Source organism: Erythrolamprus reginae, chromosome 1 (assembly GCF_031021105.1).
Source record: "Erythrolamprus reginae isolate rEryReg1 chromosome 1, rEryReg1.hap1, whole genome shotgun sequence".
Taxonomy (NCBI): Eukaryota; Metazoa; Chordata; class Lepidosauria; order Squamata; family Dipsadidae; genus Erythrolamprus; species Erythrolamprus reginae.
Genome location: NC_091950.1, coordinates 134,859,748 through 134,876,945, shown reverse-complemented (window position 1 = coordinate 134,876,945; position 17,198 = coordinate 134,859,748). Strand labels below are relative to the sequence as shown.

The following is a 17,198-nucleotide window of genomic DNA, read 5'->3' as shown; positions in this document are numbered from 1 at the left end:
TATGTGGACAAACAAGATAAGGCAATTTAGTTTTAAATTCTACATTATGTGCAGTTGTCTCCCCCACCCCCCCTTCGTATAGCACTAAAATGTTAGTGAATAACTCAAAAGCTAATCCAGCTTTTCAATTTAGAATAACACTTGGTATATTATTTTTTAATTTTGCTAATAGGAGTTGGACTCCCCTTTATTTTACTGTAACTTTTTCAAGTACATTTTCTTCAAGTTCCAGAAACATTGCAGACAAGGTACGAAGTCTGCAGATAGGTTTTAGAGATCTTGATGCCTGAATCAGAAAATAAAATGATCTTTGAAATTATATTACCGTAGACCAGTGTTTCTCAATTATTTCATGTTACGCCTCCCCCCAGAAGAAATAAACATTTCCTTTCGCTCCCCCCCCCCCCCCCCAAAAAATTCTCTGCTGGGAAGATTGTTTGCAATATTCGGCACGTTTTCACTAAAAAAACTCAAGTGTTATCAGAGTGATTGGGGTGTAATGTGTTTAAGTGACGCCTTTGGCTTAATGCTGTCAGCTGCCAACATTTCTAGACACAGTAAACATACCGGTCTTTCCTCGTCTCCCACCATAGTCACAGTAAAAACCGAGCGCTATATATCCTTCGTCATATTTCCTCGTCTTAGCTTTCGGGAGACTTACATTTGTCTCATTGTATGCCGCCCCGAGTCTTCGGAGAGGGGCGGCATACAAATCCAAATAATAAATAATAAATAAATAAATTATCTCCGTCTCTCTCTTCTCCTTTCTTTTAATCCCCGTTAAATATTTTTCCATGGTGTCTCTTAAAAGTTTGTTATCTGCACTTCATATCTCCTGCTCTGTGCTGTGTGCTATTGTTCAGTGCAAAAGATCCCTACTCCCTGCAGCAAAAAAAAGCACATTCACCAGGGTCACACGCCCCCCCTGGCATTGCGCCGTGCCCCCCTCGGGGGGGAGGGTGCCCAACTATTTGCCAAAATTGCATGTAGACCCTAAAACAAGAAAAAAATGAAATACATATATTTGTGTGTGTGTGTATTTGAATGGATATATATATTGAGACGAGTGTATGTCTGTAAGAAAACAACAAAAAAGATCTCATTAATGACTCAGTACTTAAAACAACAATGGAACCTTGCCCACAGAAAATCATATAGATTATCAATGCATTTTCTGCTCTATTGATAAAGACCAGTTCGATAATTAATGCATGGCAACCTATCAGCACCGGACTAATATAAAGTATCCTTTTCAATAACTGTGCAGGGGTGAATCAATCCATTTCCAGGCTGTGTGTGTTTGCATTTGCTCCCTTGCAAAATAAATTTTAAAAATTATCAGGTTTAAAAGCTTATTTTAAATATGCCGTTTAATCTGCAGATAGGGAGATGTGGAACGGGTTGGATTATATTTCAGTTCATAAAGAGAAAATTCATTTAATTATCCTAAGTATAAAATACTGCTGAGGACCGATGACTGATAAAACAACCTTGAATTCTATATGTTAATTCTAAGAGGTGAAGTTAGGCTCTTAGCCACTGGTTTAATTGACAGATTTCTCTTTGAAAGTAAATGAAATAAATCTTTATGTTCAGTTTTGGGATTGGGGGAGTCTCTGATGCACCAGCAGATGCTTTCATATTGTAGCTACACTAGCTACTGATGCCAATGACTCATCGAGACGTACTTTTGTGACAAACATACTCAAATTACATTACTTAAATGTAAATAAACATTACATATTGCCTGAAACTCCATCTTTTGGACAGAATATCCACCCAAACTTTGAGTCATCTGATAAACGACTCAGAATATTTGAAGTGAAAATGTCTGTTAAACTCTGCTTCAAATGTTAAGTTACAGATCCCCCTCCCGCTACGCATAATGTGTTAATCATGCCGAGTGACATATGCCAAGGGAATTCAAAAGAAAGTAGTTTTTGGTTAGCTCTTGATAACTGGGACCTTGATCACACTATTTTTTTATATTTATAGATGTTCCGCAGAGTTTATAAAGGGATTCCCCTCCAAGTACGAGGTCAAGTCTGGTCACTCTTACTGGACATTGAAAAGATTAAGATGGAGAATGAAGGGAAGTATGAGGTAAATATTTTATAACACCAAATAAATATCCAGTCTCCTGGTTACCTGCACATATTATAAACCAGTATTATTTTGTTGCCTGCACCTCAATATTAGGGAAAAGTGTTCTTAGCCATACACTTCCTCCCAAACTATTTATAATTATGTTGTTGCCTCATGGAAAAAAACTTACTAATGCCCTTCAACATTTGAGCATTGTGTTCTACATTCCCATGCCTGTTCATGTGGGAATGTGGTGATTCCTGTGGTAAGGACCCTGGGTTGGAGGTTAGCAAGCCTGCATTCAAGACCTGAGTGCGAGTGCTGCGGCGTGGTAAGATGAGCTCCCTTCATTTGTTCCAGCTCCTTGATGTGGACATACATACACTCCCCAGACACGCACAGATGTCTTCCATGCAACAGGAATGTCACTGGCTAATCCTTTCAACTCAGAAGTGCCTTAAAGCAGTGTTTCCCAACCTTGGCCACTTGAAGATATTTGGACTTCAACTCCCAGAATTCCCAGCCAGATATCTTCAACTGGCCAAGGTTGGGAAACACTGCCTTAAAGAAACAGTACCTCTGAGGTGAACAGGACAGGGATTTCTGTTCATATAACAGCAACATTGTTCTTGAAGAATAGCTCTGTCACTGCTCTTGGCAGCCATGAACAAACTCTGGGCTTTCTAAAATGAGATAAAGGAAATACTTCACCACAAAGGCTTTCTGCGGGATCAGTGGTGGCCTTACAAACGAGTTCACATTTAGCAAAAATTAAAATTACAAAAAGGCTGTTAGAGTTCCCAAATGCCCAACCTGGGGAAGGTTGCTCTTCTAAATAGGTGGAATCCAGAATTTCAAGTTTCTACTTTGGAAATGTTGCAAAGGATGGAAGTCACTCTCTGTGCCCAATAGACAAAACTACCCAAATTAAGAAAATGCTCAGAGATGAATTCCTGGACTAGGAAGACATTGGACTATAACCATCTAAATCTACAAATCACCTTCCACCCCAGAAGATTTAGCATGTTTTATTTCTACAAAGAAAGAAACAGCCAGGCACTTTTATTCATTCATTTCAGTAATCCATAGGGTGCTGATGCTGGAGATTATATCTCTTAAAACTACTGTAGTCCAAGAGGATTTTAGATCAAAGGATGGGGAGAAAAGGAAAATGTTGCAGCTATATTCTAGTTGATAAATAAGTTCTTCTATTAAGCTCTTAACCCAAGTATTTCGCCCACCTCCCTCAAAACACACATATACATAAGTTTGGGTAAGTAATTTAACATGTTTAAAAGTGTTTCAATGCAGAACAATATCATGCTGGAACAGAGTGCCATAGCTATTATTACTATTATTATTATTATTATTATTATTATTATTATTATTATTATTATTATTATTATTAATTAGATTTCTATGCTCTATACTTCAAATAGTCCAAGGACAAATTAACCAGATTCTTGCTAGGTCAAGTGAGGCCAAGCAGCAAATCCTCTGGGATAGAAAATTCTCCAGTAGTGCGATAATTTTGCCCCAGCAGTCTGACACTTGCACTTCACAGTGTTGTTGGTTGTCAGCAGTACTTGTTATATTCCCATTCAGCAAGGTGGCAGGTAATCTTTTCTCTGGTATTCAAAGATGGGGACATATTCAGTAGGCTTTAGGGTATGGCATCTGCCAGTGAGAAAGACTGGAATGAATGACACTTTCACTGCTGTAGAAATAGATTGAGATCACTTAATGAGTGCTTATCAACCTAGTGAGGCCTCTCTTTTTTAGTTGATTAAGCAATTTCCGCCTTACATTTCTCAGTTTAACACAATTTCAAAGGGACAGAAGCCATGCTTCCTGCTAGGAATGGTCCTGATTCTCATTAGTATGTGGGAAAACCTTTAGGCATTAAAGGTAATTGACGGCAGTAACTTTAATCAATTACATGTTAATATCTCAGTTCTGCCACTCTTCACAAACGTAATTCTGCCACTGAAATGGGGTGTAGAATTACAACTTTCCAAATACTGTAGTCTTGTTAACTTGACTGCAGGAACCCCCCCCCCCCCCCCATGCACAATCTATTGAGAAAGCCAAGCTTTATCTAAGGATGAAGTCTGTTAACAATTTATTTGCTACAGTGGTGAACTTTTGATGACCAGTAGATAACCTCACCATAGAAAATATCCTCCTTTGTCTGGTAGCCTAGAGACATATTCCTCTAACTCTGCTTTTCAGTGTTCATAAGCATTTATATTGAAGGAGAAAACCCCCCTGTCCATTTCAATTTCACATGTCAGAAAAACAGCAACATTTTTTTGCTGTGTAGCTTTTAGAAGCATTAGATCAATAGCTGCCCTTTCAGAATTTCTCAGTGGAGAACTTTGAGCAGTGATCACCTATCACTGAACACCTGTCCTCCCCAGTGAAGCTTTTTCCGTGCTTCCCAGCCAGTATCTATTACTACTCTAGATTTCTGCTTGGAATATCAAATACTTTGATGAGCAGTCTTTTTGCAAATCCCGTGGAACTGTCAAAATCCAGCCATGATAGAAATACCTGTAACACCACCAAAATGTTTTGTTATGAAAGCAGGCAAACCAGGGGTGTAAGAGAATCATTCATATTTCCTGTCTGTTGGGATATATTTGAGTATTCTTGCTTTCTTTGTTAACTAAAAGTAACAAGAGCTGTTCCTTGAAAACTTAAGTCACCATTTGCAGGTCTGTACTTGAAAAAAAATGAACTATTTCTTTAGGAAAGCAGAGTCAACACATAAAGTAATTAAAATAGAGCTGTCATCAATATTGATTTAGGCATGCTGATGGTAATCTGGAATAGAATCTGAAGTTTAAGAGCTTGTGTTTACCACTTACAAATCTGCTTGAGTAGATACACAAGCACAGATAACAGGAATTTACTTTAAAAGCTACACTTAATGAGATTGCATTATTTATTGATTGGTTTCTTTAATAAATATACATGACTAGTTTTCAAGGTTGCCATCTTTCCAAAATGCCTTTCAACTATAAAAAAATACAGTTCCACATCAATATAAACAGTTAACTTTAAACAATGAAGGAATGGATTATCAGCAAGGCAGTACTGTACTGTATATATAATAAATATTTTCAGCTAGAAGCCAAGTAAATTAATCCTTTTTTAAAAAAAAATCTCAGTAATTTTGACATGCTCTAGAGTTTAAGAGTATAGGCAAACATTTATATCTTTAAATGTCTTTTAAGATTTGACTTTAAAAGTCAAAATCAGCTATTTGAATTGGGTTCAGCAATAGAATGTATAATTATTTATTGGCCAAGTGTGATTGGACACACAAGGAATTTGTCATTGGAGCATATGCTCTCAGTGTACATAAAAGAAAATATAAATTTGTCAAGAATCATGAGGTATAACACTTAATGATTGTCATTCAGTACAAATAATATACAAATACAAACCCTCAAAACGTCGCTTCAGAGCACTGCACACCAAGACAACTAGACACAAGAACAGTTTTTTTCTGAACGCCATCACTCTACTAAACAAATAATTCCCTCAACACTGTCAGACTTTCTACTAAGTCTGCACTTCTATTCTACTAGTTTTTCTCATCATTCCTATCACCCATTTACTCCCATGTTGACTGTATGACTGTAACTTGTTGCTTATATCCTAAGATTTTTATTAATATTGCTTCTTCATTGCTTATTTGACCCCTATGACAATAATTAAGTGTTGTACCACATGATTCTTGACAAATGTATATTTTATTTTATGTACGCTGAGAGCATATGCACCAAAGACAAATTCCTTGTGTGTCAATCACACTTGGCCAATAAAAATTCTATTCTATTCTATTCTATAAGCAATGAAGAAACAGTATTGATTGGATACAAGCAACAAGATACAGCCATAAGTAGGAGGAGATGGGTGATAGGAATGATGAGAAGACTAATAGTAATAATAATGCAGCCTTAGTGAATAGTTTGACAGTGGTGAGAGAATTATTTGTTTAGCAGAGGGATGGCATTCAGGAAAAAAACTGTACTTGTGTCTAGTTGTCTTGGTGTGCATAGCTCTATATTGTTATTTTGAGGGTAGGAGTTGAAACAATTTATGTCCAGGATGCGAGGGGTCAGTAAATATTTTTGACTCATGCAGTATACAGGTCCTCAATGGAAGGCAGGTTGGCAATGATTGTTTTTTTCTGTGGTTCTGATTATCCTCTGATAATCACAATCTGGAACACAACTGATACATTTTTAACACAGGTGGTGAAATAGGATTTCCTTGGCTAATGAACTGGGGGGCTGAAGATTCGTCATCAAAGGCAGCCTCATGTAATTGGCATTTTATTAATCCAGTTTGGACAATGCATTCTCCTGGATTAGGTCAGAGCTGCCATGCCAATGAAGGGGAAATGATCCCTTAGTGGAGTGGCAATTTAATCATATTATGCAACCCTTATTTTATTTTTATTTATTAAAAAGGTAGTTTTCATGCTGTTAACTTTCATGCTAACCAGGTATTGAAGGATGACACACTGACATATTAAAATTAAGCAAACGGTTTGATTCTTTGTAAAACATAGCCAATTCAGCATGGTGTGACAAGTTAAAGGAATGTGGGTAGATAAAACCAGATAGTGACACAGATTAAGAACCTGTTTCTCTCTATTTATCTTGGCCATTGCAACCTCCTTACAGGATGTCACTATTTGGCCATGTCTTGTAGCGAGCGATCAGAATAAATAGAAGTCACAAGCTGTTGAACTAAGCTCCTGGGGGGATCTGCAATAACTAAAAGACTTACAGTATAATAGACTGTGGACGAACATAAATCCTGAGAATCGGCTATTCATAATCCTTCCTATCCTTTTTTGCCACTTGATATTTATACAGAACAAAGTTGGAGTTAGAGAAAAGCTTTTTGTTTAGGGGAACATAGGCTTTCTTTGAAATCAGTGGACTTTTCTACATTTCTTTTCTCTTGACAACCCTTTTATGGAAACTCATTCCTTCATTACATTAAGTGAGTTCCAATCTGTTTTACCACCTTTGCCACACCTGTTAAGTAAGTCACTGCAGTTGTTAAGTGAATTGTGCGGTTGTTAAGCAAATCTGCTTCTCCCATTGACTTTCCTTGTCGGAATCCAGCTGGGAAGGTTGGAAATAGTGATCACATAAGCCCAGGATAATGCAGCTATAATGGTTGTAAGCGTAAAAACTGGTCAAAAGTTATTTATAACTTTGAAAGGTCCCTAAATGATTGATTGTAAGTTGAGGACTACCTATGCAATTTTTTCAGCCAGAGTATCTGCTTGGTATTTCCAGCAGTGAAATATCTTTTTTTTAAATAATCTGTGATCAGCTAAGAAGGGTTAAAAGCAGGTATGTTGAGAATCAGGATCATGTCTGGTCTCCAAAATAATATATATAACTCACCTTTTACTTGAGTGTAGATAATCGGGAATTAATCAGTCATCAAAATACTGTTTTTGTAACACAATTGTTGCAGTGGGGAATGGAATGATTCTCTTTTCCTTTCTCTGTTGTTTTGTTATGCATTACTAGTTTAAAGTCACTTTATGCCCAGAAATCTACTACCTCTACTTAAATTGCTTTTTGAGATGAGGCTTTCTCAACCAATCTTCTTCAATTAGTTTTTTAATTAGTAGCATATACTGAAAACATCTCAATTTACTTTTGAGTATAGAAGTAATTTAGTAAAGCCACAGGTCTCTAGCCTTATGTGCATGTTACCTTGTATATTAATCATCTGTGTGTTTTGCATGTGTATAAATGTATTTACATCAAGCCTAACACATAGGGCAAAAGAACTCTCTATCCAATTATCTATTTATAAACCAGAATTTCGTTAACCAGCTTACAAAGAAAAAAAGACAATGCCAGCAAATTTCTTGCCAGATTGTAGAAGTGATTTGATTGCAACTAAAACTTATTTTATCTATAGCTTTTTACAATTGAATAATAAAGAACTTCCTTCCTTCCTTTTATATAGCCATATACTTGGCATACAATGTAAAGTGACATATATAATCATTAATCCGTATAAAAAACAACCTAATGAATAATATTAATAATGTAGAAAAACACATAAAGATAAGTGCTAGGTTTAAGGTCCAATTCCTGAACTCTTCTCTTTAGTTCAGAGTACTGGCAACAAAGGTCTTTTTCCAAGACCAGGTCTCTATCTCTCTCTAATTCACAAGAAAAAAAAGTATTTTTTCTGACCCCACTATCTTTCTATGGGAAGCTAAACCTTGTGGAGTCATACTTTTGTAGTTTTGGAGAATGAAGATCCTCCATGCAGACAAATAGAAAGGTTTTGGAAAGTTGCTCCAGAAGCAATCTATCTCAAGGGACAGAAAAGTTTTTCACTTCTCATTTTAAAGTTTTAGTACTATTAATTCCTCTTGATTTGCCCAGAAAATGAAAGAACAAGCCAGATGCTTCTCATCAGAAATCAAGCAAATAGATCTGGATGTCAATCGCACTTTTCGAAACCACATCATGTTTCGGGACCGCTATGGAGTAAAGTAAGCTTCTTATATGGTGATCTCATTTTGCTTATCTCTAATTGTTTCTGTTTGTTTGTTTTGCCTATCAGCTACAAATGTATATATAGTTATAGAAAATAAATGTTGGTTTATCTCCGCCCCGAGTCCTTGGAAAGGGGCGGCATATGAATCTAAATAATAATAATAATAATAATAATAATAATAATTATTATTATTATTATTATTATTATTATTATTATTATTATTATTAAATCTTTTGTGGCTGATGAAACTTCTATCTGTAGAACAGATAATTTTCTTGGTCAGTTAGGATATTAATTTCCTAATTTCATCAGAGGATGGAAGGCAGATCATCACCCTCTTTATAGTGTTTGGAGTTAACGTGTGATAACATAGAATCCTTCTCCTTGTTGATGGATTCTTAAGAGCACCAGACCTATATTTGATGTATCTATCAACTGAGCAAGAAACATGGGTCCTTATTTTATTCTAAAATCGTAAGATATTTCTGAAACACTTTTAGAGGAAAACAGATTAACTGATTTATAAAGGTGCCAAAAAGCTAATGTTAAGACACCATCTTGATATTCTTGTGTTGTTGTTTTTTTAATTATAGACAACAAGCTTTGTTCCATGTCCTGTCAGCTTACTCTGTTTACAACACGGTAAGAAATTGGACATTACAAGAATCTGACATATTTTTTTTATTTGACAATAAAGGTACAGTATAGATTTGATTAAGATGGCAAAGCAGACTAGCAGTAAGCAGATTAAATATATATTAAAAAGAATATTATCTAAAACCAATGTATATTTTATGAAAGACACACACACATACACACACACACACATACACACACACACACACGCACTCCCATCTTTGTTCCAACAACTATGTAAACAATCCATGATACTTGGGCTAAATATAAGAAAAGGAATCATTTTCGGTACAGACTAATTCATGAAGACAAGATCTCTTCAAATTGCAATCATTTGTATAACCTATATTTATTTATGCAAAGGAATTGTATAATTTTTTCTAAATAGTTGTGACTTTAGCCAGATGTTGTTAAATTCTCTGCATAGTCATTCCTACTTTGTTCCATGATAACCTCATGGTGCAGGACACCCAATTTGTTATAGTCGCTTGTCTTATTTTTGTCAAAGGGCACAGAAAATATGTCATTAAATTACACACAGAATTCACTGCTTCGCTGTGCCAACAGGAATTTCTTAATTTAATTAATGGAATTAATTAATTATATTAATCTAGGTGATCCAAGAAACAGGAAACAATTTATTTTATGTTTTTACCTAGGTAGCATTTCTTCCTTTGCAAAAATTTAGACTGGCTTTTTTGAGCTTTTTCCTTATTTTATGTTGCAACGCAATGCGATGTCATGTTACATAATTTCAGTTCATAAAAATGTGAGAAGTGACAGTAGTTCTTTTTTGTCTTAAGGCTAATTTTATGTTACAGACTCCCCTAGGAACTAAATATAGCATTGTTTTTCTCACGTAGCTGTCAAAATGTTTGCAAAATATTTCAGACTGAATTTCTGCATCAAGGATGAATTATTTCACATTTAGCCTCATAGATCCCTTGATTCCTAACTAGCTTTGTCCCTTCCTGGAAAACAAACACATTGAGGTCCTTTCCTGAAATATTTTCCTAACATTTTTAAGAAACCTCTATCCAAAGTTTTCATACCTCTCACCCAATGAAAAAGGGAGGAGAAGCCCATTTCGAGGGGGTTACAAAAACTCTCCAGGGCTTTGAATGTTTGTTTTTTCCGAAAGGAGTGTTTTAAAACGGGTTCCTAAGATTCCTCCAATTGTTACTTTGCCAGTAGTGTAGGTGAGGGAAGACAAGAACCAGCTACTATTTAACCCTTCTAACAAGGGCTGAAGTGGTTCTTTCCATATAACATCTGTAGATTCAGATTTTAGGAAAGACAGCATCTGGTCTCTTCCTTCTGACACTATGGAAGTTCCTGGGATGGGACGGGAGGGACAGTGTTTTCTTTTACCTCTCTTTTCCTGTATATATTTGCTTCTACCTATACAGTGATACCTTGTCTTACAAACCCCTCTTCATACGAACTTTTCATGATACGAACCCGGTGCTTAAGTTTTTTTGCCTCTTCTTCCGAACTATTTTCACCTTACAAACCCGAGCCACCGACACTGGGATGCCCCGCCTCCGGACTTCCGTTGTCAGTCCCCTCGCTGGGAAAACCCACCTCCGGATTTCTGTTGTCAGCCAAAGCGTGGGGATTCCCCTGAGGCTTCCCTCGCTGGGATTCAAAGCAGCACCAGCAAAAATGAAGGGATTCCCTTCATTTTTGCCAGCGCTGCTTTGAATCCCAGCAAGGGGAGCCTCAGGGGAATCACAGCGCTTCGGCTGGCAACGGAAGTCCGGAGGCGGGGATTCCCAGTGGCACAAGGGGGTGACTTTTGGGATGGGGTTGCATGCATTATTTGCTTTTACATTGATTTCTATGGGGAAATTGCTTCATCTTACGAACTTTTCATCTTACGAACCTGGTCATCGAAATTAAGTTCGTAAGACGAGGTATCACTGTACTTTTAAAAGGTGCTTTGAGTTGAAAATGATATGATAAAATTATTCAGGATTCTTTGAGCCTCCCAGAGAATTTTGGGGAACCTCTTGAAGTAGCAATAAGTGCTATTAAAGAGAAAGGCAAAGAGGGGCTACATGAACATTGGACAAATGGCTGGACAGAGAGTGAGGCAGGAAACACTTCTGGGTTGAAGAGCTCCAACCCAAAAGAAGAAGCAGAGAAATGTCTTTGCTACCCATTGCACTGAAGGGCTGAAATGGAATCTTCCCAGCAGCTTTGGTTCAGCTGCATAAAAATCTTACAATAATTTGTAAGTGCAGCATCATAAGCATTGATTGAGTTAAACCAAGTCACCCAGCCTTATTTCTCAAAGGCCTCTTTCCTGTATCCTCTTCCAGGCCACACCCATTGTCTATTAGTGAACTTTGCCATCAAAATGAAATTTTCTGTGAGTCAACAAATCATGCTTTTGTCGGGGGTGGATGGGGGGGGGGGGAAACCCCGAGGTGAAATCCTAGAGTTATGTTGTGAACTTAGGGAAGTTTCATTTTGTGCTTTTGTATGTGCAATACACTCTACCCTGTAAATTGCTCATCTTGTGTAATCATCCAGGAAGTGAGTTACTGCCAGGGCATGAGTCAGATTGCAGCTATCTTGTTGATGTATTTGAATGAAGAGGATGCCTTTTGGGCCCTGGCACAACTGCTTACCAACCAGCGGCATGCAATGCATGGTAAGGTCTCAGTGGCAAACACCTTCGTTTATTCACTTGTTTCTTTATTGTATTTGTAGATGATCCCATATTTGGGTTCAGTCTGGCTGAAAGTCTAGATTCTTCCTTTTTTATGTGCTTTTTGTAGTCTTTTTCACGTCTGCATTTATTACTGTTGAGTTTAAGCATGATGCACAAATAAGCTCTTCTTGGAGTCAATTAACCTTTGAACTTCAATGCTGGTTTGCAACTTCATAGTGCTGTAGTGCCAGTCAGAGGCTGTGTTTTAAATATGAACCACCAGAAAGGGGATAGGGATTCTGATGTACATGAAACACCTTTTTCTCTGCACATCAGGCAAACTTTGAGAGTGGTTCCTGAGTTTGCCTGATGGAATGAAGCTATTTATTATTCACAAGGTAAATCCCTCCCAGGTCCCATCATCAACGAGTTAGGCAAGGTTGCTTTGACTGTGTATAATACAGAGGACAACTATATACACAGATCTATATACATATAAATTCCTGATCTTATCCAAATGCAAAGGTCACAAACGAATAAGTAGGGAATATAAAAATGCATTTTCACAAACATGTTAGAGTTCCTTAGAAGTCTTAGGAAATACAAGTACTTATTATGCATCCACTTAAGACACTCTGCTGTTTTTCTTTAATACATTGTTAATACTTTTGTTTCCTTTTTGCTAAAGGATTTTTCATTCCTGGGTTTCCAAAGTTGCAGAGATTCCAAGCTCACCACGAAGCAATTCTAAGCAAGCTTTTCCCAAAGTTGAAGAAACACTTGGTAATTTTTTTTTTTTGGTCAAGGGAACAGCAGTAATATCAGGATGTGTTGATTTCTCTTCATACATTTTTGAATATTGGGGGGGGGGGGTTTGTTTGCCATGTATTACTTCTTTTTTAGAGTGTTCATTGCATCAAATACCAGAAAATGTGTCATCTTTAAATATATTATTAGAAATATATTTGTAGCAGCAGGGATAAATCTGTAGCCTGAAAATCATACCACTTCTCTCAGGAGCCTCTTGCTATATGTCTCGATAGTTACAATTGCCATCAACTGTGTGCTAAGAGAGTCCTCCCATTAATCCTTTACATGAGACAGATAAGGATCTCTTAGCCACTTTGCCTTGGGGAGAAATATGGTAAAAATACATTCCATGGCACCATCTCCTGATCCTTGTAGTTGTATCTCCAGGGATAGCACTCCACACATACACACCCATCCCTTTGAAAAAGTAGACCAAGATGAGAAGTGGGTTTTAAAAAAAAATAATAATTAAAAACCTCAATGTTCTTTAGTAATACAGTAATACCTCGTCTTACGAACCTAATTGGTTCCAGGGGGAGGTTCGTAAGACGAAAAGTTCGTAAGACGAAACATTGTTTCCCGTAGGAAACAATGTAAAATCAATTAATCTGTGCAACGAAGAAAAAAAAACCTGCAAAAAACCCGCCGCGCCCGGCTGTCACCTTTTGAAACAGCCGGGGGGCTTCCCAGCGTCTTCCCGAACCCGAACGCCAAACCCGAACTTCCGGGTTCAGCGATTGGGATGCTGCCTAGAAGCCCCCCTGCTGTTTTAAAAGGTGACAGCCAGGCGGCGGGGCTTCCCAGCGGACTCCCGAATGCCGAACCCGGAAGTTCAGCAAAAGTTCGGGTTCGGGAGGTTGCTGGGAAGCCCCGCTGCCCGGCTGTCACCTTTTAAAACAGCCGGGGGGCTTCTCGGCGATCTCCCGAACACCAAACCCGGAAGTTCGGGTTTGGCATTCGGGTTTAGGAGGACGCTGGAAGCCCCCCGGCTGTTTCAAAAAGCGACAGCCGGGTAGCGGCTGTGGCGACGGGTTCGTAAGAAGAAAAAAGTTCATAAGAAGAGGCAAAAATTTTCTGAACCCCGGGTTCGTATCTCGGGTTGTTCGTAAGACGAGGGGTTCGTATCATGAGGTACCACTGTACATGCAAAGCACTCAATGACAAAGGAAAAAATACACACTTTGCTACAATTACAAAGACAATCTTGAATGAACCTCCTTAATATGCTCACAACAATTGTAGTGAAGAAAAGAGGGAAAGGGAGCTATATTAGTTATCCTCCGAGAAAATAGATATGGAAGAGAATTAAAAATGAGTAACCAATGAAATAAAATGCTGCTTATTGCATGGTAGCTAGTTTAATTTAGCAAAGAAAGTCACCAGTATTTATGAGGAGATGATCTTGAGAGTTTGAAAGCATGTGAATTACAGTTCACAGATCTCTAATTTGCTTGTCTTATAAAATGAGATTTTTTTAAAAAAATTGTCTCTCTCTCTCCCTCCCTCCTCCCTCCTTCTTTCTTAGGATAAGGAGCAGATGTTGACAGGAATTTATACTACTAAGTGGTTCTTACAGTGCTTCATTGACCGGGTAGGGATTGGGAGAGCAAACATTTCAGATGTTTCCTCCGATGTCATTACAATATTAATTTACTTTGTGTCTTTCTGCTTGTAATTGTTTTCATTTGATGCAGAATTATAATCTCATGTTTTTGTTTTATTAGTAAGGTATAAGAAACAGTTAAAAACAAACTACATGAATTACAGTGATTAAAACCCAACCAAGGGGTAAAGAAACTAATGAAAAAAGAAGAAATCTATGTAATATTAATGTAAAATTAATGCAATCTGTTAATTTATTATTAAATTTAGTCAAATTTCTGACTGCTAAACAAACAATTCCATGTTATATTTATTTATATGGGATCTCTGATTTGTCTGGTTTGATTTTTAAGATTATATCCCCCAGATGGAGACTACTTATATATAAAAAGTATTTTAAAATGTCTCGAAATGAATTTGAATCTTAGTCTTGAGTTTAGCTTAAAAAATGTTGTTTTGATGAGACCGGATGATTTATTATATACATTATGGTTTGCATATTGCCAGTATGACACATCTTTTTTTAACATTACACACAGACTCCTTTTACACTAACCCTGCGGCTGTGGGATATTTACATCCTGGAAGGAGAGCGGGTTCTTACCGCCATGGCATACACCATTCTCAAACTGCATAAAAGTAAGAAGTTGCTTTGATTATTCAATTAAAAAAAACCACTTGATAAAACACTTTATAAAAGGAGAAGCATCTTTTAAAGACAAGGCTGCTGCAGAAGTGTTCAGAAAATTGTGCTTCCATTGTCCCAAATACAGGATGGCAGATTTTGGGTTTTATTTTGTTTGTCTGCATGACAATTGAAATCTATTCATGTGGCTATTGCAATAGAATTTCAGCAAAACTGGAATTGTTCTGGAGACAGTGTATTCTTTTTTCGCTCAGGATTTCTTAATTTTTTAAGAAGATAACTTTCAAATTCTATCACATACTGCGGCTTTATCTGTAAAAAATGATTGTGCCATTTAATGCTGCTGTTCCTATGAGCAAGCAACATACCTCCCAGAGAGCTATTAGATCATACAGAATCGGCCTCCTCCATGTCCTGTCAACTAAACAATGTAGGTTGGCAGGACCGTGGGGGAGGGCCTTTTCTGTTACTGCCCCGGCTCTATGGAACTAGCTCCCCACTCCCCTGATGTTCGCACTGCTCCCACTTTCGAAAAGCTGTTAAAACCTGGCTTTGTCGACAGGCCTGGGGGCCATGAATTTTAACACCAGACGTGCCTGAATTATGTTTGTTGGTGTGGATGTTTGTTTGATTGGGTTTTTTGCGGGGGTGGGTGGGTGGGTTATACTTGGGTTTGTTAGCATTTCGGGGTTTTATTTATTGTTGTTTGACTTCTTTTTTATTATTGTATCATTGTATTGTTTTTATTGTTGTAAGCCGCCTTGAGTTCTACGGGATTGGGTGGCATAGAAGTCGAATAAATTAAAGTACCTATGAATGTCCCAGCATATTCATCTGTTGTACAGTGGCAGAGGTTGCCATACCTCTGCCTCCATACTGGAACTCTGAATTTCCAAGCTGTAATTTTATTTATTTATTTAATTATTTATTAGATTGATTTGGCTGTAGTTGAACTTCAGCTGCAGATTGCATCAAGTTGCAGAATGCGGCTTTACTCCCCCCTGGTGGTAGAACATCAGAATCATCCTGTATTTAACCCTGCTGTTCTGTTCGGGTCGTATGCGACCCGAAGCCAAGTTTGAGTCCCTGTAAAAAATTTTCCCTGCATATCTGAAACTTGAAATTTCATGACTTTTCATCATTTCAGGGGTTCTCTCTATGAGAATTTTTTTGGGGGGGTGGGGGGCTTAGTTTTTGCTGAGCAAAAAAAGTTCCTAATGTTATGTTCGGGTCACATACGACCCGGACCGAAAACACTTCATTTGAAGTGCTTATGTTTGGTCAATTTGAAAACTTTTTTCACTTGGAAAGTAGTCTGAACATTTCTGCACACAATGATATGAAAATTGAAATGAAAAAATTAATCCTTATTGGTTTATTTTGCACATAAATGTGCCGCCCCCCCCGTTTTTGTGATTTTTTTTCAATTTATGGATAGTTTTGCTTGCAAAATCCATTCTATTTTACTGGAGTTGGTGTGGGATTGGTAGCTTGAACATTTCTGAATATAAGAAAAATATAAAGGAACTGAAAAAAATGATTCTTACTGGTTTTTTAACATCAGAAATAAGGCCTCCCCCCCCCCTCGGCTGCTTGCAATCATTTTCACTTTTTATTTTTTTATGCTCCAAATCCGAAATATTCTTTAAAATCTTAGGCATTCATTTACTCAATTTAACAATGCTGGTCATCAAAAAATATTTTTGGGGTGGTGGCTAATTGTTTTCTGGGCAAAAAAAAATCATAACTTAAAATCTGTTTCTGTTCGTATATGACAGGACCAAAAATATTTTTTTTAGGTACTTGAATTTAATCTTTTTGAAAACTTTTTCAACTGGAAAACTAGTTTGAACATTTATGAACATAATGATATGAAAATTGAACTGGAAAAATTGAGACTTATATTTTTATTTTGATCAAAAAGCCCCTCCCCCCATCCTTTCTGAATTTCGTGTCAATTTCTATTTTTTAAGGCTACAAATCCCTAAGGAATTTTCCCCCAAAAGGTTTGATATACTAAATTGAACATTTCTGAACATGAGAAAAATATAAATGAACTGAAAAAAATGGTTCTTATTGGTTTATTTTTGCCACAAAAGGGCCACCCCCCCCCCGGCCTTGCTGTGTGCCATTATTGTCACTGTTTATACATATTTGTCTATAAATATTTGGAATATCCTTTTGAAAATCAACCACATTGTA

At 37.2% G+C, this 17,198-nt stretch overlaps 1 protein-coding gene across 1 annotated transcript in view; it reads left to right on the top strand.

Moving 5' to 3' along the window:
• LOC139175059 (uncharacterized) overlaps nucleotides 1–17,198 on the top strand; it is a 116,605-nt gene that overhangs the window by 91,300 nt on the left and 8,107 nt on the right. The window contains exons 7-13 of the mRNA XM_070765898.1: nucleotides 1,996–2,103; nucleotides 8,529–8,638; nucleotides 9,237–9,285; nucleotides 11,818–11,938; nucleotides 12,627–12,721; nucleotides 14,274–14,339; nucleotides 14,890–14,989. Of these exons, the coding sequence (XP_070621999.1) occupies nucleotides 1,996–2,103; nucleotides 8,529–8,638; nucleotides 9,237–9,285; nucleotides 11,818–11,938; nucleotides 12,627–12,721; nucleotides 14,274–14,339; nucleotides 14,890–14,989 (649 nt within the window). The remainder of the gene's footprint in view (nucleotides 1–1,995; nucleotides 2,104–8,528; nucleotides 8,639–9,236; nucleotides 9,286–11,817; nucleotides 11,939–12,626; nucleotides 12,722–14,273; nucleotides 14,340–14,889; nucleotides 14,990–17,198) is intronic.